The 24,533-nt window shown below is 41.6% G+C and overlaps 1 protein-coding gene across 5 annotated transcripts in view; it reads left to right on the forward strand.

Moving 5' to 3' along the window:
* Positions 1–24,533, forward strand: part of LRBA (LPS responsive beige-like anchor protein) — a 427,307-nt gene that overhangs the window by 190,600 nt on the left and 212,174 nt on the right. For all 5 annotated transcript variants that reach the window (XM_030563560.1, XM_030563562.1, XM_030563561.1 and 2 more), the window contains exon 36: positions 9,868–9,976. In XM_030563560.1, coding sequence (XP_030419420.1) covers positions 9,868–9,976 — 109 coding nt within the window. The remainder of the gene's footprint in view (positions 1–9,867; positions 9,977–24,533) is intronic.

Consider the following 24,533-nt stretch of genomic DNA (forward strand, 5'->3'; position numbering starts at 1 on the left):
CAAGTTTTACTTTCCTGTCTACTGGATTTTTGTCTCTGGGTTGTGGGGAGAATCTTTGCCTGAGATTGAAGCTTCTCAGGTTGGGAGCCTGACTTTTAGATTCCTGGGATGATCAAGGAGAAGGGTCTGCTGTTGGAAAGTGTAAGGCTTTTGACCAGACAACTCTACTTCAATGAGTTGGAAAAGAGTCCTTATTTCGGCAGCTCAAAAAGAAGCTCCTCTCTTGCTTTTAATGTGGCTATCTATTGCACTTGGAAGAGTTAAAACTGTGTTTTATTGGGCTGCATAGGGCTGCAATTTCAGTTTCCATTCTCCAGTGCACAGCACAGTAGTCTTCCCTCATCCTGCAGCACACTAGCTTATAGAAGACTTGCTATGTATACCATTAAAACTGCTTGGGATAATTGTTTTGCTATAGCTGTGGCAAAGGATACTGACTTCTCCATTGCAATGGATTTGGCTGTGCCATAGGTACCACGGAGGGATACATTGATTTGACCTACCTTGAAGGTATTCTTTCCAGGAATCTCCTTTGCCATAGGATTGGAATCTTGTTCTCATAAAATTTGTAGGATCTCTTATCTATTATTTTGTACTGTACCTCTGTGAAGAGAGCATTCATCATAGCCATAACTACGGGGATGCAGGCCATACAGCTAATTTTCCAGTAGAGGTATTAAGAACATAAGAATGACTGTACTAGGTCGGACCAAAGGTCCATCCAGCCCAGTATCCTGTCTACCTACAGTGGCCAATACCAGGTGCCCCAGAGGGAGTGGACCTAACTGGTAATGATCAAGTGATCTCTCTCTCCTGCCGTCCATCACCACCATCTGACAAACACAGGCTAGGGACAACATTCCTTACCTATCCTTGCTAATAGCCATTAATGGACTTAACCTCCATGAATGTATCTAGTTCTCTTTTAAATCCTGTTAGAGTTCTACCATTCACAACGTTCTCAGGCCAGGAGTTCCACAAGTTGACTGTGTGCTGTGTGAAGAACTTCCTTTTATTTGTTTTAAACCTGCTGCCCATTAATTTCATTTGGTGGCCCCTAGTTCTTATACTATGGAAACAAATAAATAACTTTTCCTTATTCACTTTCTCCACACCACCCCCTTAGTCTCCTCTTTTCCAAGCTGAAAAGTCCTAGCCTCTTTAATCTCTCCTCATATGGGACCCGTTCCAAACCCCTAATCATTTTAGTTGGCGTTCTCTGAACGTTTTCTAGTGCCAGTATATCTTTTTTGAGATGAGGAGACCACATCGTACACAGTATTCAAGATGTGGGCGTACCATGGATTTATATATGAGCAATAAGATATTCTCCGTCTTATTCTCTATCCCCTTTTTAATGATTCCTAACATCCTGTTTGCTTTTTTGACTGCCGCTAAATGCTGCATGGACGTCTTCAGAGTACTATTCACAGTGACTCCGAGATCTTTTTCCTGATTAGTTATAGCTAAATTAGCTATTATATTAGCTATTGTATTAGCTATACATTATATTGTATGTATAGTTGGGGTTATTTTTCCCAATGCGCATTACTTTACATTTATCCACATTACATTTCATTTGCCATTTTGTTGTCCGGTCACTTAGTTTTGTGAGATCTTTTTGAAGTTCTTCAGAGTCTGTTTTGGTCCTAACTATCTTGAGTAGTTTAGTATCATCTGCAAACTTTGCCATTTCACTTTTTACCCCTTTTTCCAGATCATTTATGAATAAGTTGAATAGGATTGGTCCTAGGACTGACCTTGGGGAACACCACCAGTTACCCCTCTCCATTCTGAAAATTTACCATTTATCCCTACCCTATTCTTTGAGTTGGAGACATCGAAAGTAGGATTCTAGGTCACCGCAGAACTGCACTATGTATGTAGGTCTAGAGGGACAAAAGGAGAGGCCCTGGGATAGGATGGACTCTTCTACCAGGCTGAGAGTATAGCTGGAAAGATTCATGATATTGTTGGGTGGGTTACGGGAACTTGTTATGGCTCCTTGTGGCATGTAGTAGTTTAGATAGTTTAGTATCCTTTTTCCTTTGTAGAGAAGCAAAGTTTGTGTTGTAAATAGCTTGTCTAGTTTTTGTGAAATTTGTCCATGAGGAAGTTTGTGTGGAAAATTGTTTTTTCATGACAGTATCCAGCTTTGAGAGCTCATTCTTGATCTTTCCCTGTTTGCTGTATAGGATGTTGATCAGGTGGTTTTGCAGTTTCTTTGGGTGTATGTGGCACTGTCATAGTATAATTCCCAATTCTGAACCTTAGCGTCCAAAATATGGGTACTAGCATGAATTCCCCTAAGCTCAATTACCAGCTTAGATCCTGTAGTGCTGCCACCAATCAGGACTTAGAGTAGAGTGCCTGATAAACTCTAGTCTCCCCCAAACCTTCCCTGGGGACCCCCAAGACCCAAATTCCTTGAGTCTCACAACAAAGGGGAATAAACCATTTTCCTTCCCCCTCCTCCCTTCCTCCCAGCTCCTTTCTGCCCTGGGTACACTAGGAGATCACTGTGATTCAAACTCCTTGAATCACCACACGGAGAGGAATGATACATTCCCCCCCTACTCTTTTCCCTTGACCCAGAGGCAATACAGATTCAAACTCCGTGAATCTGAAACAAAGAGGAAATTCACCTTTCCCTTCTCCCCACCAATTCCCTGGTGAGTCCAGACTCAGTTTCCTTGAGCCTCAACAAGGGGAAAAAATCAGACAGGTCTTAAAGCAAAGCTTTTAATAAAAAGAAAGAAAAAAGGTAAAAGTTATCTCTGTAATTTAGATGGTAAAAGTACAGGGTCTGTCAGCTTATAGAAATTGGAGAAACAGCCTCCTCCAGCAGAAATACAATTTAAAATACTTTCAGCCAAATACACATTTGCAAATAAAGAAAAAACAAATAAAAAGACTATACCGCCTTTCTACCTTTGTACTTACAAAATTGGAATAGAAGATTAGAGAGCCTGTAGGTATGTATGGTCACTCTCAGAGCCCAGAGAGAACAAAGCAAAACCCAAAAAACACAAACAAAGGCTTCCCTCCACCAAGATTTAAAAGTATCTTGTCTCCTGATTGGTCCCTTGGTCAGGTGTTTGGTTCTCTGTTTGTTAACCCTTTACAGGTAGAAGAGACATTAACCCTTAACTATCTGTTTATGGCGGGCACAACCTCTCAGCATAGTCTGTGTGATATGTAGATTGTAATGGATTTTTTACCTTTTAGTCCTTTTGGTATGATGTCCATCTGTTTGCATTTGGAAAGGAAGATGTCTGTCTGTATCTGTATGAGTTTTTTAATGAAGTTGATGGATTTCCACTCCATGCAGCTAAATGCAGTGCCTTGCATAGTAACAGGTTTCGGAGTAGCAGCCATCTTAGTCTATATCCTTAAAAAGAGCAGGAGTACTTGTGGCACCTTAGAGACTAACAAATTTATTTGAGCATAAGCTTTCGTGGGCTACAGCCCACTTCATCGGATGCATAGAATGGAACATATAAGAAGAGTGTATATATATACATACATACAAAGAAGATGCCATACCAGCTCTAAGAAGCTCATTAATTAAGATGACCTGTTATCAGCAGGAAAAAAACTTTTTTGTAATGATAATCAAGATGGTCAATTACAGACAGTTGACAGGAAGCGTAAGGATAGTTATCTTAAGGAAATAGATTCAAGTAGTATAATGATTCAGCCATTCCCAGTCTCTAATCAAGCCATCTCCCACTGTTTCTTTTACATGGTTGTTAAGCCACGGTTGCTCTTTTTAAGTTCTTTTACTGTATTTTTTAATTTGGGGTATACATTTAAGTTGGGTCTCTATTCCATAAAGAGAATGTGGTTTTGTCTATAGACTGAAAAACACTGGTCTACAATTTTTTAGAAGTCGTCTGCTTCAGAGATAAAATGTGATATTTATTATGTATTTTGATGTGCTGAATTCGAGTATGACAATTAAAACAACTGATTGGCTACTGTTTCTAAGATATTTAAGTTTTCACATTTTATGTCTATGTATATTGTGTAGATAGTAGAGTTTTAATCCTAAATTGTAAACCTAGGTCTTTTCATGTGTTTATGGTTGTTTTCCATGATAATATTTCACCTGTCCTGTTTATGTAATACTTTAAAAATCAGCAAAAGGGTTATATAAATAAAAATTTTTATGAAACAAAAGGCAAAAAACTATTATGTACATAGTTCAATCCTCTTCAGTGTCTACTCGGTGCTTCTTGGCTTGTCTCTTGTATTCATTAAATGGAGCATCTCTTGTCACTGTCCAGCAATAGTCTGCAAGCATTGATGGGCTCCATTTGCCCTGATAGCTTGCCAGGAGATTCCACTGCTGTAATCTGGAGCCCAACAGCTCTGCCTTACTCTTGGGTAGTTCCAAATCCCTGACAAGGTCATTCCGTTCACCTTATGTTATGAGGTGTGGTTCAGAGGAGGAGGATGGGAGAAAATGTGGGTCCTGTGACACTGATGGTTCAGGACCAGAAGTTTCATCCTCTTCCTCGTCTGACTCAAGCGAGAATGATTCTGATGAATCAGGAACCGGCAGTCCTTCTCCGTGGGGTACTGGGCGTATAGCTGATGGAATGTTTGGATAATGCACAGTCCACTTTTTCTTCTATAGGCATTTTTTAAGCAGTTTTGTCTATTAATGAGTTAAGAGCCAGGGTGAAATTGCTGTAACTTGTAATACTTTTTTGACTCAGCATCCGGAATTGATGTTTGTCATGTTCACCTAGAACTTCTTAGCCCACTTCCTGGGAGTTGTATGGTTTATCGAACCCCTGGTAGTGGGAACAGAGAGAGAGAACTCAAATATGAGAAGTTGCATATCAGTAACTCTTGTCCTTTGAGAGTGTTGCCTCTGCATATTCACATTCCTACCTACTTTTTTCATTTATTCAGTCTTAGGTCAAGAATTCCTGAAATAGAGAAGGAATTGAGGTACACTTTCTTTTATACTTTCTGGGCATCCTCTGTGAGGGGTGAGGGAGAGGCCCCAAAGGACACTGCATACCAGAAGATTCTCAAGGCTTGTGGGACAGATGAAAGTGGGAATATGCAGAGGCAATATTTTTGAACATAATATTGGTGGAAGATAATAGTTAGGTAAAACTATGAATCTGGTAGTCTAAAAATATTCCTTCAGACAAATACTTTTAACTTCCATCTCCATGTGATGCTCATGATCAGTATCAATATTTACTGAAATGGGAAAGAACAAAGTATTTGTCCCATGTATGCCAATGGTATCAATTAAAAAAACCTATAAGGCTAGTTCCCTGACTGAAGAATAGTTCAAAGGAAATATTTACAAAATGGATATTTGAAAAACGTTAGCGATGTATTTAATCCTTCTCTCACCTCACAAAAATTCTATAAAATCTTTGCTTTCATATCCCTAGGACAATATTTACTAGGCTTAAAGTTCATGTTGATAAGCACTTATTCTAAACTCTGATTTTCTGTTGTTTTTTTTTACTTTTATGTAAAAGTAAAAATTTGCATTGAAATATTTCCATTATGGTCTCAGTCCAGAAGTTTTTTAATTCTAAATTTCTTAATCTGTTCAGCCACTTGAGTTAGTGATGAATGAATATTTTTCAGATTGTAAGATTGCTTAGAGTCTCAAATTGTTTTTTTTTTTTAAAGGTCAATATAAAAATAACATTTAAAGTCAGTTGTTTGAAATCTTCTTTTAGAAGTGCTATTGTACTGGAGAGGTAATTCTAATCCAGCTGCATCCATCAGGGTGGAAACTGGCTTGACCTCAGTTAGTTCAGCATGTAATACTAGAGAGAGATCCAAACCACAAATCACTATACAATCTTGAGATTCCTTAAGACCAGCTGCTAACAAAGCAAAGCAAAGAATGTACTTAGTGAGAACTGAAGAAGCAGAGGAGAGAAGATGGATCAACTACCAGCTGAGAATAGATTTCAGAAAATGATGTTCCACTGATGCAGGCCAAAAAGGTGTTACAGTGAAGAAAATAAATGTATATCACTCCTAAGGCCTGGTAATACTTCCCTTCAGCCGCTATTATAAGAAACTGTTTTAAAGACATTAATGTTAAGACTTTAAGTCTGACAAACACTGCCATGCCGTTAATGAAAACTGAATGACCAGATTCTGTAATGAAAAACCTGGGGGTGCTCGTGGGCAAGGTCGGGACAATGGATATAGAAAGAAGGGTATTGGAATGAGGAGAAAAGGGTTTTCTTTCTCCTCCCCACCCCCTTCTTGCCATTCTCCTACTGTGGAAATCAGGACAAATTATAGAGAAAAGTGGTAGAAGACTATACTTGCTTATCAGTGTCCCCTCTACTGTTTTCTTCCCATTCCAGCTCCTTTTCTTTTTTTTTCTGCCTTGTTTTTAATTTAACATTTTCTTCAAGTCCTTCCTTTATTTCCAGTTCTTCTTTCTCTTTCTACTGTTTCCATGATTTTTCATCTCTTAGCCTCTGTTTTCTTCATTTTTCCTCAACTTCTTTTCCCATCTCTCCCCATTTCAGTTATCACTCTTTCACTCACTCTTTTGTTCTTTATCTCATTCTTTTTCTCCCTCTTTCTTGCCCTCATCCTTTACTGCATACAACCATTCATTCATTTCCTTACTTTCCTCTTGCCCTGTGGAATTGGGCCTGTAGAAGCTGAAGGACGGTGGGGGTAGAGAGGAGACATGCGTGTAAAGGAGGAAGGAGAGAGTAACTCAAGTTTTTGAGTGATGCAAGTGCAAAAAAACCTCAAAATATTGTTTAGTATACAAGAGGTGAAAATATCTATAATAATGTTGCCTTTTGCTTTGAGTGGCATGTAGTTCTGGATTACTACCAGCCCCATTTCTCACCGGATTAACTAAGCTTCACATGCCCAGAACATTTCAGTACCATCAAGACTTCTTTAGAGAAAAGCAGCATATTTTCCTGAGATTCCAGTTTTAAATCTCCAGTGTACTTCAATACAGTAACAAAGATTATTTGACTTGAATGGGGAGATCTGGATATGACGAACACTAGGAACTCAAGCTGATTTTGAATATTATAAAAATATATATGCCATGAAAATGTTTTTGTGCTTCATACGGCTTTATCCAATATACCAAATAACTTCAGAATGTAATGTTCTTGTTTGAAAATAAAGTGTGAATCTCCTCTGAAAAATGACTTAAAATTGTATCATAGTGTTCTGTTTGTGCTTCAGTGACTTCTGGAGCAAACTTGCAAAAATACCACTGTGGCCAGCAGCTTAATCATAAATGTACAGATGTCTTTCCAACAGCAAATCCTACAGACTTCCATCTTTGATCTAAAAGTCCAGATGGATTATTTCTGGCTATTGCATGACCAGTAATAAAGATTCAGGGGGTGGGAGCAAATTCTATCACCAGCTAATTATTATATTTTTGTAGCACCGTTGTCAAAAATAGCGTGTATGTTTATTCCTGCTAAAGCATGAACAGAACTATTTATGCATTTTCAATAGCAGGGCAAAATTATGTGCTCACTTTTACCCCCTCTAACCTCATTGCCTTGAAATTGGAATTTTGTTAATTTTTTTGAAGCATTAAAAGGGATAAAATGTGGATTACATAGCTATGGGTGTATTGGCTCTGCAATGCTATTGGGATTAAAAAGCCGTAAAAACTTAATTTTTGTCATTAATATAAGCAGAAGAATTCACACAGTGGCAAATTTGTTGAATAAAAAGCTATTTTAACAGTCATTATTGGAGTAAAATTGATATTCAGAAACAAGAGAAGATAAGAGAAATTGAAATATAGGTCTGACCTCCCCAGCTGGGATATATATGTGGGGAATCACTATTGTACACCAGCTGGGAAGATGAAACCATGCTCCAAACAGCTGCATATTTTCAATTTTTTTTTCTCAGGGTTTTTTCTATTTAACATGGCAATAGTGATTTTGAACAATTCAGAGCAACCCAGACAGCCTCATTGCCACTTAGCAGCCAGTGTCAGATGACCAGGAATACATCAACTTTTTTCGTCTTTTTTTAAAAAAAGAATATATCAGCTTCTCTTCCTTGGCTGTTGAAAGACCAAGATATTTCTCCTCCTGTTCATTCTGATGGTAGTTAGGCAGAAGAAAGTATTTTTAGTTGCTCCAGTCTGTTTGATCAGTGCCCCACCCCTATACCCTTATATGTATTGATGAGTATGAGCACCATTGCTTTGCTCACTGAAAATGTGATCAAGCCAAATGCATAGAAATATGTATGCGAGGTTTGAATATTCAGAAGGGGATAGTGAGTTAGAATTTAGATAAAATAACTTATTCAAGTTCACATTTTATCTCTCACAAAGGCACTATTTACCTTACAAGTGTGATATTGCATTGATGTTTTCTATATTGTAAACAAAAAAGTCACAAAATGTATTTATCATAGTGTACTGTATTTTTGACAAAATTTACCTATATTCTCTGCTGGTTCATATGGTGCATGCTTGAAAGAATTTATAGTAACGGTCATCTCCTGTCCCAATGTACATCATTGTATAGCCAATTTTAACTTGATAAATTCCTCTTAACTAATTTAAAAATAGGATCTGTATGAATGTTTTTAGTAACAATATATGAACTCCCTGGATAATTGGGCTGTAATTCAACTATGAGCTTTGCTGCCCTTCAGAAACTGCTGAAGCTGTGCTCTTAAAGTTTATGAAGGCCTCAGAAATGCTAGATTGAATCACAGCTTTATTTGCTATATAAACTAGAACGACTAGATGTTGTCGCATTTAGTTCATGAGTCTGAGGATGTTTTGTATCATTTAATGTAAAACTTCCATTTTATAGACATTCTTTATAGATAGGACCTTACCAAATTCATGGTCCATTTTGTTCAATTTCACGGTCATAGGATTTTTAAAATAATACGTTTCATGATTTCAGGTATTTAAATCTTTATTTTCTTGGTTTTTTAATTGTAGGGTTCTTACCCCAAAAAGGTATGGGGGGGTCGCAAGGTTACTGTAGGGGGGTTGCAGTACTGCTGCCCTTACTTCTGTGCTGTTAGTGGGGGTGGTGCTATCTTCAGAGCTGGGCACCAGAGAGTGGTGGCTGCTGGATGGGATCTCAGCTCTGAAGGCAGAAGTAAGGATGGCATGGTATGGTATTGCCACTCTTACTTCTGCGCTGCTGCCTGCGGAGCTGGGCCCTTGGTCAGAGGGCTGGGCTCTCTGGTCGCCCAGCTCTCAAGGCAGCAGTGGAGAAGTAAAGGTGGTATGGTATGGTACTGCCACCCTTCTGCTCTGCTGCTGGCGGGGCGCTGCCTTCAGAGTTGGGCGCCTGGTCAACAGCTGCTGCTCTCCAGCCGCACAACTCTGAAGGCAATGCAGAAATAAGGGTGATAATACCATGACCCCCCCTAAAATAACCTTGAAACCTCTTTGGGGTCAGGACCCCCAGTTTGAGAGACACTGGTTTTCCCCATGAAATCTATATAGTATAGGGTAAAAGCACACAGAAGACCAGATTTCACAGTCCATAACACGTTTTTCATGGCCCTGTAAATGGACGTATTTGGATGTTTTCTTACATTGTACATATATATGTATATATTTGAAACTAAACAAACTTGCACCTTGTATTGTGAATGGAGTGTTTTCCAGTACTGCATGTCGTTAACTTTTTGAAACCTGTTTTTAGTAGGCAGCCAGAAAACTGCAGATCAGTTGTTTACAAAATAATTTTGTTAAATGTTTTGTTAAAATAAGGTTGGTATTTTGGAACAAAGCTCAAACATTTTGTTTATAAATATCCTCTTCAGATATTAGTTTTTGGAATTCATAATCCCTGGTTAATCTTTTTAAATATTTTATGCCCACAGATTGCTGAGCCAAACGATGAAGGATCATTTAGTGAGAGTGGCGAATGAAGCAGAATTTATCCTAAGTAGACAGAGAGCAGAGGATATTCACAGACATGCTGAATTTGAGGTAAGAAGTAAAAAACCTTGTGTGCCAGCAAATGCCTTAAGGCACTTCAATCCTGCAAAATGTTTGGGAGGTATTAAGTGTCCTCAGCTCCCACTGACTTCAGTGGAAGTACAGAATGCTCAGAAGCCTGAGGAGTGCTCAGTATCTTGCAGAATCTACAAATAGTATTGGCTTTTGGGAGGAGGAAGGTGGGCAAAAAGAGAGTCTCTAGCATATCAGTTCTTAAGTCACTTACATCAGGTAAATAATACTGTAGTGTTTTGTGTTAATGAAGTTTTGTAGCATCAAAGCTATTTTAATAAAGGGTCATAAATCAAGATAAAATTCACATTTAAAAATTCCTTACCTGTGTTAACTTATATCAGCAAATTATATAGTTTGCTTATTTAACTCATCTGGGACAGTTTTTAAACAATTTAACTTTTTTGTGTGACTCAATACAGTTTTGTTGCATTGCTCTTTTTGTCACTCCAGGAGAATTTTAAAATGAAATATGAACATATATATTCATAGAATTATAATAAAAATGCAAATCTTATTTATAACTTCTATTTAAGCATATCTGCTGTTTTGGAGCTCCACTTCTTAAAAAAAAAACATGCATAATTAAGAGTTATTTTGTGTCATTGTTTAAAAACAACCAACCAATCCCCAGGCTAGTGATATCTCATATATAGTTTCAGTTTTACTTAAAGGGAACTTAGCCTTTCTTCTGGCATACCATATTGCTTGTGGTTTGGTTGTTAAAATGAAACATAAGTGTATGAAGGCATGCTTGTGTTTAATGTATTTCTAAGCTGTATGTCTCTTAAATCTTTATTTGAACAAAATATTCCCAAAGATGAAAGCATATTTGTTTTAGACGGTGCTTATGTCTAAAGGTCATCTGTGTTGGCCCCAGAATTCAAGCTGTGCATTGTTTAGTAATGTATCTGCACTTCATCTGGACCTAGATACCTCTTCCTGCAAACAAAGATGATGTAAGATATCTATAGGACCCTTCTGTGGTGATGAAATAGTAGGCATGTTTCATTTATTACATCAAGGCAATCCAGGGTTTGGCGACAGTCCTGTGGAGATGAAAACTGCATCTTTTTAGGTCAGTGACTGATAATCATTGGAGTGGGACATGCTTGACATTTTATGCTCTGGATTTATGCAGAAGCTCCATGCATGACATGGTATCATTGCTTAGAAGAACAGCTCACTTTTTTTCTACAGCTGCAAACTGTAAGAAAAGAGTGAGGGTGTGGGGGAAGCTATGTAAAAAGCATTGGGCCTTGTCATGCAAATATGGGATATGAATGAATACACTTATTCAATGGCAACATCCCCATTAACCTTATTTCTGTCACAAAAAAACCTTTTTTATGGTGTCTGTCAGGAATGTATGCTGAGCAAGAACTTTATTTTTAGTATAGCTTTGTGTATTGCTTATGCCTGATCTCTCTAGGACAGCAGTTGGCTGACACTTTGTTGATGTTGCTTTAAATCTGTGCTATCTCAGTATGACGGCTTAACTCATATCACCTTGAACTTAACCAGGAATTACATTAAAGCAGTCTTGTTTTGTTTATCAGAGCTAATTTTGTTGCTGGGCATCTGCTGCTGAAAGATGTATTAGAAAAATCTAACTGTATAGGATCATTTCTGTACATGCATAAAAATAATACAACTATTATAACAAAAACAGCTTTTAAGGCTTTCTACTATGTTCCTCCACTATACTTTCCAAAGCCAGGAAAAAGAGATGGGCATTGAAATGTGCTCTGAAGGTCATCAGATTTGGGCTTTCCTATGGAATTATTTTCAGAAATAGAAGGTTTCATTTGAAAAAATGAAGGCTTACAGTTTCAGTGGAAGCCAAAATATCACTCCAACCATTTAAAACTTTGTGGTCTAATTCCGGGAGGGTTTAGTGTCTTGAGGAAGGAAAGAGAGGGATTGTGAGAGGAGATTGATAATTAAGTAAAGTATATAGTATTAGATAGTCACTGGAGGCAACAGTGAGAAGATGCCCGGCAAGGAGCAGAAGCAGAGGGGAAAACACAGGCACCAGGGTATGAGAGGAGATATTGTTTTGCTGTGTGAGTCCAATAATGGTGGAAATAATTAAGCAATCAGTTTGAAAACACGTAGAAGATAATAAGTTGAACAGTCGGCTTGAATTTGTTTAGAACAAACTGTGTCAAACCAGCATAATAGCTTTATTTGACAGGGTAACAAACCTTGTGGATGTGGGGTATTTTGACTTTAGTAAGGCTTTTGATACTGTCTCGCATCATCTTTTCATAAACAAACTAGGGAAATACAACCTAAGTGGAGCTCCTATAAGGTGGATGCACAACTGGTTGGAAAACTGTTCCCAGAGAGTAGTGATCAGCGGTTCACAGTCAAGCTCCATGCGCATATCAAGTGGGATCCTGTAGGAATCAGTTCTGGGTCTGGTTCTGTTCAATATCTTCATCAATGATTTAGATAACGGCATAGAGAGTCCACTTACAAAGTTTGTGGATGATGCCAAGCTGGGAGGGGTTGCAAGTACTTTGGAGGATAGGATTAAAATTCAAAATGATCTGGACAAACTGGAGAAATAGTCTGAAATAAATAGGATGAAATTCAACAAGGACAAATGAAAAGAACTCCAATAGGAAGGAACAATCAACTACACACATACAAAATGGGAAACAATTGCCTAGGGAGGAGTACTGCAGAAACAGATCTGGGGGTCATAGTGGATCACAAGCTAAATATGAGTCAACGTGTAACACTGTTGCAAAAAAAGCAAACATCATTCTGGGATGTATGAGCAGGAGTGTTGTAAGCAAGACAAGAGAAGTACGGTATACACTCGATCATAAGCTGGTTTGTTTATAAGCCGACCCCCCCCCCCCCCAAGATGGATAAGTAAAAATGAAAAATTCATCTTATGAACGAATATATTCTTCCACTCTACTCTGTGCTGATTACGCCTTGACTGGAATATTGTGTCCAATTCTGGGCACTACATTTCAGGAAAAGTATGGACATATTGGAGAAAATCCAGAGAAGATCAACAAAAATGATTAAATGTCTAGAAAACATGACCTACGAGGGAAAATTGAAAACATTGGATTTGTTTAGTCTGGAGAAGAGAAGTCTGAGGGGGATATAGGTTTTCAACTACATAAGAAGTTGTTACAAGGAGGAGGGAGAAAACTTGTTGTTAACCTCTGAGAATAGGACAAGAAGCAATGGGCTTAAATTGCAGCAAGGGTGGTCTAGGTTCGACCTTAGGAAGTTTTTTCTAACTGTCTGGTTGGTTAAGCACTGGAATAAATTGCCTAGAGAGGTTGTGGAATCTCCATCATTAAAAATTTTTAGGAGTAGGTTAGACAAACACCTATCAGGGATGGTCTAGATCAGGGGTTGGCAACCTTTCAAAAGTGGTGTGCCGCGTCTTCATTTATTCACTCTGATTTAAGGGTCTGTGTATCAGTCATACATTTTAAGGTTTTCACAAGGTCTCTTTCTATAAATCTATAATATATAACTAAATTATTGTTGTATGTAAAGTAAATAAGGGTTTTAAAATGTTTAAGAAGCTTCATTTAAAATTAGATTAAAATGTAGAGCCGGTGGCCAGGACCCGGGCAGTGTGAGTCCCACTGAAAATCAGCTCGCCTGCCACCTTCGCCATAGGTTGCCTACCCCGGGTCTAGATAATACTTAGTTCTGCTATGAATTCAGGGGACTGGACTAGATGACTTCTCCAGGTCTCTTCCAGTCCTACCAGTCTATTATTTCATGATTCAGAGGTGAAGTGTAATGGAGCATGCATCATCTCTGTAGATGTCAAGTTCCAGATGTGTAGAGGGATGGAGATCCTAGTATGTGGTCCTTTTTCCATTACAAGCACAGAAAGAAATTTTTTGCCTATGAAGCAGCAAGTGAACATTGCAGAAGAGAGTGGGGACAGAGGTTACAGAATGAGGTATGTGAACAATTTTGCCCTCAAGATCAGGAGAAGCTAAAGAATCCAGCACTCATTCCTTTCTTTGGTGACTGGGTTCATCTGCTCTTGGCCATATAAGAATCTGTTCTGGCCTCTCTTAGGTCTGGGTCTGCTCCTAAACAAATAGGAGTTGTGAAGGAGACATAGAGAGAAGGAAGACACTGGAGATGAGGGGGAGTGGGGTGGGATAAGACTGACTTTGACTGTAGGAAGTCAACAAAGATGAGCTCATTTTCATGTGCTCTTTCTGGGTCTTCCTCCTTTACCAACGATGTTCTGTTTTGCTCTGAGAAGATGATACATCTATGGCTATGTAGATCTGCATGGGGATACACAGACTCAGACATGACCAGTGAGGTGATATTATCATTATCATCATCCTCATTTTGCAGCTGAAAGTGGTGCTGGTGCTGGGGTTGGGGCTTGAAGTAGTAGTAATAAAACAAACACTGAATACCTGGTTTTTCGGGTGGTTGCTCATGTGCATTCCACAATAGGTGTGCGTGCTCGCCATGTGCACCGGTGCCGGAAGTTTTTCCCCTAGCAGTATCTGTAGGGGAGCGCCCCTAGTGACCCCTGGAGTGGCACCTCCATGGCGCGGTATAAGGGGCACTGTGTGCTCCCCCCACCCTGAGTTCCTTCTTGCTGCCAGTGAAGGTGCTTCAGAACTTCTTTGCTCCAGCTTTGCTGCAGTTCTTCCCCAGAACTCTTGTTCGTTCAGTGTATGGTACCTGTAGTTTAGTTTAGTTAGTGCGCCCGAGCCAGGGCATGCCCTGCGCCCTGGGGTTTTAAGTCGTGTGCCACTTGTAGGTGACCGATGCCCATGAGTGTTCTGCACATGGACTGTTTATGCTGTTTGGATGAAACCCATCTCAGCAATCACTGCAAGATTTGCAAGTTTTTAGGGCTCCAGGCCATCCTGATAGAGTCGGTGTTGACTCTGGAGCACCACTCCAAGTCGGCAGTGTTAGTGCATGGCAACCCCACGGCACCATCAACCAGTCAGCACTGCTCCTCGTCTGTGGGGCATACCATGGAAGCTAAGAAGAGGCCTTCGCTGCCGCAGCACCAGAGCAAGACGGGGAGAGGCTAGACCCATGTTGGGCAGTCCTCATTCCCCATTGACCTCTAGGCCTCCAACTCAGGTTGAGTGGAGTAGCCTGGCCCATTCGGAGCAGGCTTCCCTGGATATCTGGATGCCCTGCAAGCAGCCCAGGACATTATGTCCATGCCGGTACCAGGAGCACTGCCAACGTTGGCCCTGTGGTCCAGGGGCAAGCCACCGCTGGGATCTCTATAGTCGCCCCCATCTCAGTACCAGTCATGATTGAGGGAATGTTCCCGACGCTGTTCACCGCTCATTGACTATCCTTTTGTAGTTTATGCAGGTTGCTATTGACCCCCTCCAGGTTGTCTGGCTGGATTCCGACTGATAGACTCCAGGCACTGCTCCACCTCGAAGAGCGAACACCTATAGGACCGAGGCAGACACCACCAAAGGTCATCATCTCGGAGGGGCCATCATAGCCAGTCATAAACATCAACACTGTTCCTGTTCGTCATCTTGCTCCAGGACTCGATCACAGTAGCACTCCTGCAGCCCTGGGCATCGATCGCCGGTGCCTCGCAGTTGTGAATCTGCCTGCCGGAGCCAATTGTGGAGCAGCTGCTACTGGTGGTACCGTTCCTCCACATTGGGATAACGGTCTCATGGTCGGCACTGCTCCTGGCTCCGCCGCTCCTCCCTGTCCAGGGACAGCGGCAGGTCGTATGTCAGCCCGGCCTTTGTAGTTGTCCATTGATGGGTCAGGCCAGCCAGCCTCCGCTGGTGCCACAGGAGTGGCACTGGGCCCCGTGGCCGGCACAGTGGTACCAGTGGGTACCGTGGTCCCCGACGCATTCCCTTGGTTGGGGCTTGCTCAGTGGCCAGTGCCTCGGAACAGCCGTCAGCTTCCTTCTCCCGGCCTCCAAGGAAGGAGTCAGTGGGACGTGCATCTTCGGCACCGTGCCCAGAGAGCAACTAGGTGTTGGATCCTCCGGTGCCAGTGGGCATGCAAAGTACCACACCCACCTCCTCCCCTTCGCCAGATGAGGCGATTGCTGCACCTTCTCCCTTCATCCCTCAGGAAGACTCTAAAGCCCACCAGGGACTACTGAAAAGGGTGGTGTCAGACCTCAACCTTCAGGCAGAGGAGGTGGAGGAGCCCTCGGACTTCCTGTTTTATGTCATGTCCACCTTGATACTGGGCAGGCCACTCCATGAAGGGGTGGCAAAAATTTCAAATGCCTTGTGGCAAACCTTGGCCTCATTGCCCCTCATCTCTTAGAGAGCGGACAAGTATTTTGTGCCCACCAAGGGGTATGGATATCTATACACCCATCCTGCCCCTAACTCCCGGTTCGTCAAGTTGATCAACCACAGGGAGCGGCAGGGCCAACCAGCCCACACTCTGAAAAATAAAGATTCAAGGAGGCTGGATTCATTTGGCAGAAAAATTTGTTCATCCTCGAGCTTCCAGTTACAGGTGGCGAACATCAGGCTCTCTTGAGCTGGTATGAGTTCAATCTGTGGGGCTCTCTGCCCAAGTTTGAGGACTCCCTCTACTAGCATGACAGAAAGGAGTTCAAAGCTCAGGTGGAGGAGGGCACAGTGGCTGCTAGGGCAACCCTGCAGGCAGCATTGGATGCCGCACAGTCCACTACCTCCACAGTGTCCATGAGAAGGGTGTCGTGGCTACTGCTGTCTGCGCTGTCCAATGAGGTGCAGACCTCCTTGCAGGACCTCCCATTTGACGGCGAGGCGCTGTTTGCAGAACAGATGGACATAAAACTGCATGACCTGAAAGACTCCCGCACTATGCTTAAGACTCTTGGCCTCTATCTTCTAGCTTCTGCTAGACCTAAGTTTAAGCTGCAGCAGGCTCCTGCCCAGGCCACCCACTCTAAATATGAGCCCCATACAAAGTTGCGGGACTGGAAGAGACGCCCACAGAGGCAGTCCTGGTCTGCCCCCCCAGTCTGGGTCCTCCAAGGGCAAACAGGCAGGAAAATGGCAGTTTTGATGGTACATCCAGGGGCGACCTACCAGTTCACATCAGGGATCCACCCTCAATAAAGCTTCCCTTCTTCAACCGGTTATGTGCTTTTCTCCCGGAGTGGTGGCGGCTGACCTCATACCGATGGGTCCTCAGCACAGTCTTCCAGGGCTACATCCTCCAGTATACCTCTACCCTACCCAACCACCCTCCGCTCTTGTCTCCCCTGGGGGACCCCTGTCACAAGGCCTTGCTTGAGAAGGTGGAGCGGCTCCTGGGCACAGGAGCAGTGGAAGTGGTGCCAGCAGCGTTCAAATGCAAGGGGTATTACTCCTGCTGTTTTCTTATCCCGAAGGCCAAACTGGGGCTCAGGCACATCTTGGACCTGCAAGGCCTGAACCAGTACATGGTGAAGCTCACATTCCGCATGGTCTCCCTGGCCTCCATCATTCCCTTATTGGATCACGGGGACTGGTATGCTGCCCTCGATCTGCAGGACACGTACTTCCAGATCCATATATTCAAGGGGCACAGGTGCTTCCTCCATTTCATGGTTGGACAGGAACACTACCAATTTATGGTCCTCCTGTTTGGCCTGTCCACTGCCCCCAGGATATTTACAAAGTGTATGTCAGTGGTGGCAGCCTACTTCAGGCGCCGTGGGGTCCAGATTTTCCCCTATCTGGGTGACTGGTTGGTCAAGGGCAGCTCCCAGTTGCAGGTGTGGGATCATGTAGCACTTCTTCTGTCACCGTGCGCCACTCTGGACCTGTTGGTAAATGACACCAAGTCCACATTAGTCCTGGTTCAATGCATAGAGTTTATCAGGACAGTCCTGGACGCCAGAGCCGCCCTCCCACAGGGCAGGTTTGAGACCCTAAAAGGGCTCATCGACATAGTCACAAGGTTTCCAATGACAACAGCCAGAGCGTGTCTTCAGCTCTTGGGTCACGTCAGTGTGCACATATGTGGTTCATCATACCAGACTAAGGATGAGGCCCCTCCAGTTCTGGTTGGCCTTGGTGTTCTCCCAGGCCAGAGACAGGATGAACAAGGTCCTCACTGCCTGAACTGGTGATCGTCTCCCTTCGATGGTGGTCCTCCCCGAGGAATATGCTCTGAGGAGTCCCCTTCAGAGGCAGGCCCCCATTGATGGAACTGGTGTCCGACACATTGGACCTGGGGTGGGTAGCCCATGTGGGAGATGTTCAGACCCAAGGTCTGTGGTTGGCACAGGACCTGGCCCGCCGCATAAACGTCAAGGAGCTCAGGGCAGTCCGGCTGGCGTGCATGGCCTTCTGCTTGCACTTGGAGGGCAGGGTGGTCAGAGTTCTCACAGACAACACAGCCTCGATGTTTTACATCAACAGGCAAAGCGGGCCTGATCCTCTGCCCTCTGGCTGGAAACCTTCAAGCTATGGGACTTCTGTATAGCCACGACATTTGCCTACAGGCCTACCACCTACCAGATATCCGGAACTCAAGGGCGAATCGCTTGAACAGTGACTTCTCCTCTCATCACAAGGGGTCTCTTCACCCAGAGGTGGTGCACAGACTTTTCCAAGAGTGGGGAACTCCCCAGGTGGACCTGTTGGTGACTTGACAGCACCGTTGCTGTACCGGTTCTGCTCTGTGGGGGCGGGGGTGGAGGGCTGAGATGGGGCGCTATCTCCAATACCTTCCCCCTATCCTGGTCAGGCCAGTTGCTCTATGCCTTTCCCCCGTCCCCGCTGATTGGCAAGGTCCTAGAAAAGATAAAGACAGACAGGGCCCAGGTCCTCCTTATTTCCCTGGTGTGGCCCAGGCAGCATTGGTGTGGGACCCTCATGAGCCTGGCGATTGCCCCGCCACGGCAGTTACCATCCCATCCGGCCCTGGTCTCCTAGGACCAGGGCCTTCGCCTCCACCCCAGTCTAGCAGCACTCCACCTTATGGCGTGGCTACTCAATGGCTATGCCGGGAGGAAAGAACGTGCTCGGAAGGGGTTTAGCGTGTCCTCTTGGAAAGCAGGTGGCCCTCCACGCACTGAGTTTACTTGGCAAAGTGGTCTTGGTTTTCCCAATGTTTCTGTTGATTGAGAATTTCACATTCAAAGTTTGCATTTCTTATAAATCATGTTAGGCAGCTAACTTCCCTGCATGATTTCCCTTCAGTAATTAAAGCTAGTATTTCTAACTGCTGTAAAATTTGTTGCCCTTTTCTGTTCAGTTATGTTCCTCAGGCATAAAACGTGGACTTCCTCGCAGTTTTAATTCTTCTTCTGTACCAATTTATAGGACATAGTTTAGCTGTAATAAACGGTGAATGTTTTACTTTACGGTTCATGCTGAAATATGAACCTTAATGTTAATATGAATAGTATCTTGGCTGAAGTAAGATGCAAAGCTAGCTTGTTTGACTTTCTTTTAGTAATTTTGATATTTTGTTTTACTTTTGGCAGAAAACTAAATTTAGTAGTTCTGATGATTCACCATTTTAAGTATGCACCACCCTTTGCCCTATTCATGTAGCTAAACATGAAATGTAATAAAGGATGTTCTTTTGTAACAAGGGAAATAACCAAAGGGAATTGGAAGCCAATCAGAATAGCCTTAATTCAATGGGTATCAAGGAGCCATAGAAGGATATTTGTGAATCTTTTTCACTTGATTCAAGTTTCATTTTTTGGTGTCTTGGTACATCTGGCAAGTATATATAGCAATTGGTGATCTACATACACAGCATTCATCTTCTTTGGATTGGGAGAAGGGAAGTTTATCTTAATTATATAGTTATATTCTCCATATAATATCCAAGGTTAATTTTTAAAATGAAAGCTGCTTTATTATAGAATTTTTATATCAAGCTGACACTTTGAAGTGAAGGTTTGCATGTCTTTGCAGCATCCTGGTGTGCAAGGGTCTTCAGTGCACTAAATGATAGTGACTAGATTTGTAGAAATAAAGTATTTAGTAATACTTTTAACTAACTAGATATTCTGAACAGTAGTGTGGGCTCTTATCTATTTGCAGGTCCAGTTTGAATAAAGATTTTGTAGTACTTGTCACAAAACTGTCATACTCCTTTATGTTGCCACATTGTGTTATTGCAGAATGTAGTTTGCTGGCAGTAGGACATGTTGTCACACCCAAAAGTATGACATCACACCTTTCACTCGGAATCAACTTAATTCCATCTCAAATTTACAGCTTTAAATAAATAAATAAAGGATATGTTTTGTACTGGGTATCTTAAGCATTATAGCTCCATCTCTCAGAAGGATGTGGAAGAAAGTACTTTGACCCTGTTTCTTAATGTTTTATTTTAGATGTTACATTAAAATAAAGTAGAAATCATTCTGATAACATTCTCAGTTTGGGAGCATTCTCTTCTGGAGACTCAACATGCTAAGTATTGTGTTGCTGCAGTATGTTGGAGAGCTCCAGATTGAAGATTTGGGTTTACTGTTTTCTCAAGATGACAGAGGTTTATTCTAAGACTCATCTGACAGTAAAAAAAAAAATCTCAAAGTGAGAGATCCTGTTGCACTTTGAAAAATATTTTTAGTTGGTGTTCACAGCTAGAAAGGTGCCATAGCTGTACCTGTGCACTGGGAAGTCATGATGTCAGAGGCATAAAAATAGTATCTTGATATGAAAGAGTGGATGCCTGTGGTGAGCCTGCCATTACTCTTTTAGTGGCCAGGAAGAGAGGGAGGAGAAGGGGGGAAAAGCTCACACAGGGCTGCTTTGGATGAGGGACTTTCCTTCCTCTGTTTTTCCCCCCTAGTTTTCCTTACTTTGTAAAATTTCTCAGAGCTGCGTTTCTAAGAGTAATTAAAGTTGTGACATGGCGTCAAGTGCAGCATGATACTACAGCAGGAACTTTTTCTTGTAACTGCCTTCTCCTGCTATATGAGCCCCTTTGGAAAGAACAGTAATGATGATCTCCCTAATAATTTGTGGTTGCTATTATCTGGCAAACCATTAAAAAGGGTTATCTGAATTATATGAAAAGATGTTCCCACATTTCTTTTTTTTAAAAGGTGAAACTTAATCATGTTGTGTTATTGCTTGAAATGAATACAATCTGCATATTTATTTAGTTAGAAACGTGTACAATTCAGACTTGCTTGAACTTATTGTGAAACATTTAGGACATTCAGCAATTGCCAGTTAGATTTCAGGAGTGGCAAATATGGACATTTTCAAAGAACAATTAGATCAACACTTTGAAGAGTGGACGGAAGTGATCATATAAATAAAATGTAGCTTGTACATTATGCTTATAAGAAGCACATGGAATCTTCAGGGGAAAAGGCGATGCTCCGCATTTATTGAAGATAGAATTATCATATGCATTTAATCACACAGACACTGTCCCACCAGTCGATGTTATACTTACCAGTGCAGTCTGGGTCAAACTAGTAGCCAGCTAGGTTGATCACAGGTAGGTAGGTAGGAGCCAGGTTCTGTCGGTCACGACACAATCTCCGGGGAAGTCTTGGCAGGCTGAACCCAAAGTTTCATGGCAAGGCACTCTGTTTATTTAGTGATTTTTTTTCTTTGGGACCAATGAGTTTTGCACCATCATGCTATAATTAATTGTTTGAGTGCTTGCTTTTTTTTTTGTTTTTAAATTGTGGCAGGATATGGTCAAATCATTCATTAGTACGTTTAATACATGCTACATTATCTTATTATTTTTTATTCTAAATTATACGAAATACAAACATAAAATCCTACTACTACATGTATGCATTTCCCCTTCCAAAAAGATATAAAAACATACTGTAATACATACGAGCCAAAAACCACCCCCTGCCCCTCCAAATGACATTGCATATGTAAATGAAGCATGCTGTGGATGATAAAAATGTGGCAGGCTGCTGAGTAAAGTCCTGGTAGACATTCAACAGTCATTGTAAAACACCAAACAAATATTTCTGTCAGAATGACTAGGTTTTAGAATGCCTGTTTAAACAGGCAAAAATTATTACATGATTACGCTTTATTTCCAGTGTTTTAAAAAACACCTCTTACAGCAGTGGTCCCCAACCTTTTTGTCTGGTGGGCGCCAGACGAAGGACCGTGGCGATGGTCGAGCATCCGCTGAATTTCAGCGGCATTTGGGTGGCAACACCTCTCGATGACGCCGCTTGTCAGCGGCAAGTGGTGTCATCGACAGGCATCGCTGCCAAAATGCTGCTGAAATTCAGCAGCATTTCGGCTGATGCTTGACCACCAGCCAGGACATGGGCACACGCCCACGGGCACCACGTTGGGGGACCCCTATCGTAAACTATTGGGGAGGAGTTTTTTTTATTTGATACAGATACGATATGTCTGCATCTCTTTTCGCTCCCAGTCATATGAAGTCTCCATGAATAACCACAGTCTACAGTTTTTCTAACCTTTTCCACACTGAGGTATTAACTACTAGTGATTTTCAACAAATATTATTGGTAAGCTAAAAAGAGCTTGTCACGGTTCCTTCCCCACTCTGAACTTTACGGTACAAATGTGGGGACCTGCATGGACACTTCTAAGCTTAATTACTAGCTTAGATCTGGTAACTCTGCCACCATCCAGAAATTTCAGTGTCTGGAGCACTTTTGTCCCCCCAAAACTTTCCCCTCCCTGGGTTGCCTTGAAGGACTTCACCAGTTCCCTGGTGAACAAAGATCCAAACCCCTTGGATCTTAAAACAAGGAGAAATTAACCATCCCTTCTCCTTTTCCCCCCACCAATCCCTGGTGAGTCCAGATCCAATCCCCTTGGATCTTAAAACAAGGAAAAATCAATCAGGTTCTTAAAAAAGCTTTTAATTAAAGAAAGAAAAGTAAAAAAAAAATCATCTCTGTAAAATCAGGGTGGAAATAACTTTACAGGGTAATCAGATTCCTGTAGCCCAGAGGAACCCCCTCTAGCCTCAGGTTCAAAGTTACAGCAAGCAGAGGTAAAATCCTCTCAGCAGAAAAGGGACATCTACAAGTTGAGAAAACAAAAAACTACTCCGCCTTGCCTGGCTGTTACTTACAATTTTTGAAACACAAGGGACTGCTTCAGAAAGATTTGGAGAGCCTGGATTGACGTCTGGTCACTCTTAGTCCCAAGAGCGACCAACACCCAAAACAAAGAGCACAAACAAAGACTTCACTCCACCAAGATTTGAAGGAAGTATCTTGTCCCCCTGTTGGTCCTCTGGTCAGTTGTCAGCCAGGTTTACTGAGCTTCTTAATCCTTTACAGGTAAAAGAGACATTAACGCTTAACTATCTGTTTATGACAGAGCTCTTTCTACCTTGCTTAATGAGAAGATGAAGACTTGCAGGTTATGGTCAAAGAAGTTCTCTGCAGTAATTAATGATGACCCTTTGTCATTTAGGATAGTGTGAGCTAGAAGACCTTAAAAATCTGTGCTGGAAGAAGGAAGAAATCAAAATTCTGTAATCCTTAGTCCTTTAAATGTTGTCTCTGTGTTTCAATAACACTCAAATTGAGATGGTGTTAGATACAGGGACTTTGTAGATAAAGGAATTTTCCTGAGGTTGATATGAGGTACTTACCCAAGGGATGAAAGTGTCCCATTCCTCTTCAGCGCTTTCAGCCTCTCTGCTGGACCAGGGAATAAGCAACAATCTTGGGACTTTGAACTCTAATCTCTCTTGTGCCTCTACGTCCAGAACAGAATCCATAATCAGAAGGCTAATTATTATTTAGTTATTTTAACCCACAGAAGTGTACTAGCTACTATACAAGACACAGAATAAGGCTTGATGCTTGTCCAGAAGATTTTACAATATGAATAGGCTAATACAATCTAAATAGTACATTTTATGTACTGATCTAGGTTCATCCTGTTATCAAATAGAAAAGCAATGCTGTTGACATTTGTTTTTTTAATCGTTTCTTTATTTTTATTCCAAATTGTGGTTTGTATAACTTTGTTTCATTGTCACCATTTAAAACCCTTCATTCTCATTAGAATTTTCAATAAGAAGTAAATAAAGGGTAAAATGACAAATCAGGTAGCTGACGAATATTGTTTTAAAGAAGCGTGGGCTTGCCTCACAGATAAAATAAAAGTTGAATGCCTGAATTATTTTATTTAATGTCCTTTTAGAGTATCCTGAAGTTCTCTTGCCGTTGGTATCAGTATTGGTTGTGTTGGTAAACGATCAATTTTCAGAGTCCTTTTATTTGAACAACATCTTCTGTGTGTTAATGTGAGTTATCTTTGTGAGTGAAAATATTAGGAGTATAACTACTACAAGGATCTAAGAATTGAAAGTTTACTCTTATGTTAATGTGTGGAGGATTTAGGTCTTGCTAAAGTCAAGAGTCATTTCTTTCATGAACTCTGACTTTTGTGTTGGGGGTAGTGTAGAGCCTCAAATAGTCAAAATGTGTATCACTTAGCTTGCGGTATCTGAGACAGAGTTTGTTTGTTGCTGGATATAGGGAAAGTTTGACTGAACTGTCAGTGGTGTGTATACTTTACTTTCATTTTGTCTAGGGCAACAGAAACTCTCTCGGTTCTGATTGTAA

The sequence above is a fragment of the Gopherus evgoodei genome, chromosome 5 (assembly GCF_007399415.2).
Source record: "Gopherus evgoodei ecotype Sinaloan lineage chromosome 5, rGopEvg1_v1.p, whole genome shotgun sequence".
Taxonomy (NCBI): domain Eukaryota; kingdom Metazoa; phylum Chordata; order Testudines; family Testudinidae; genus Gopherus; species Gopherus evgoodei.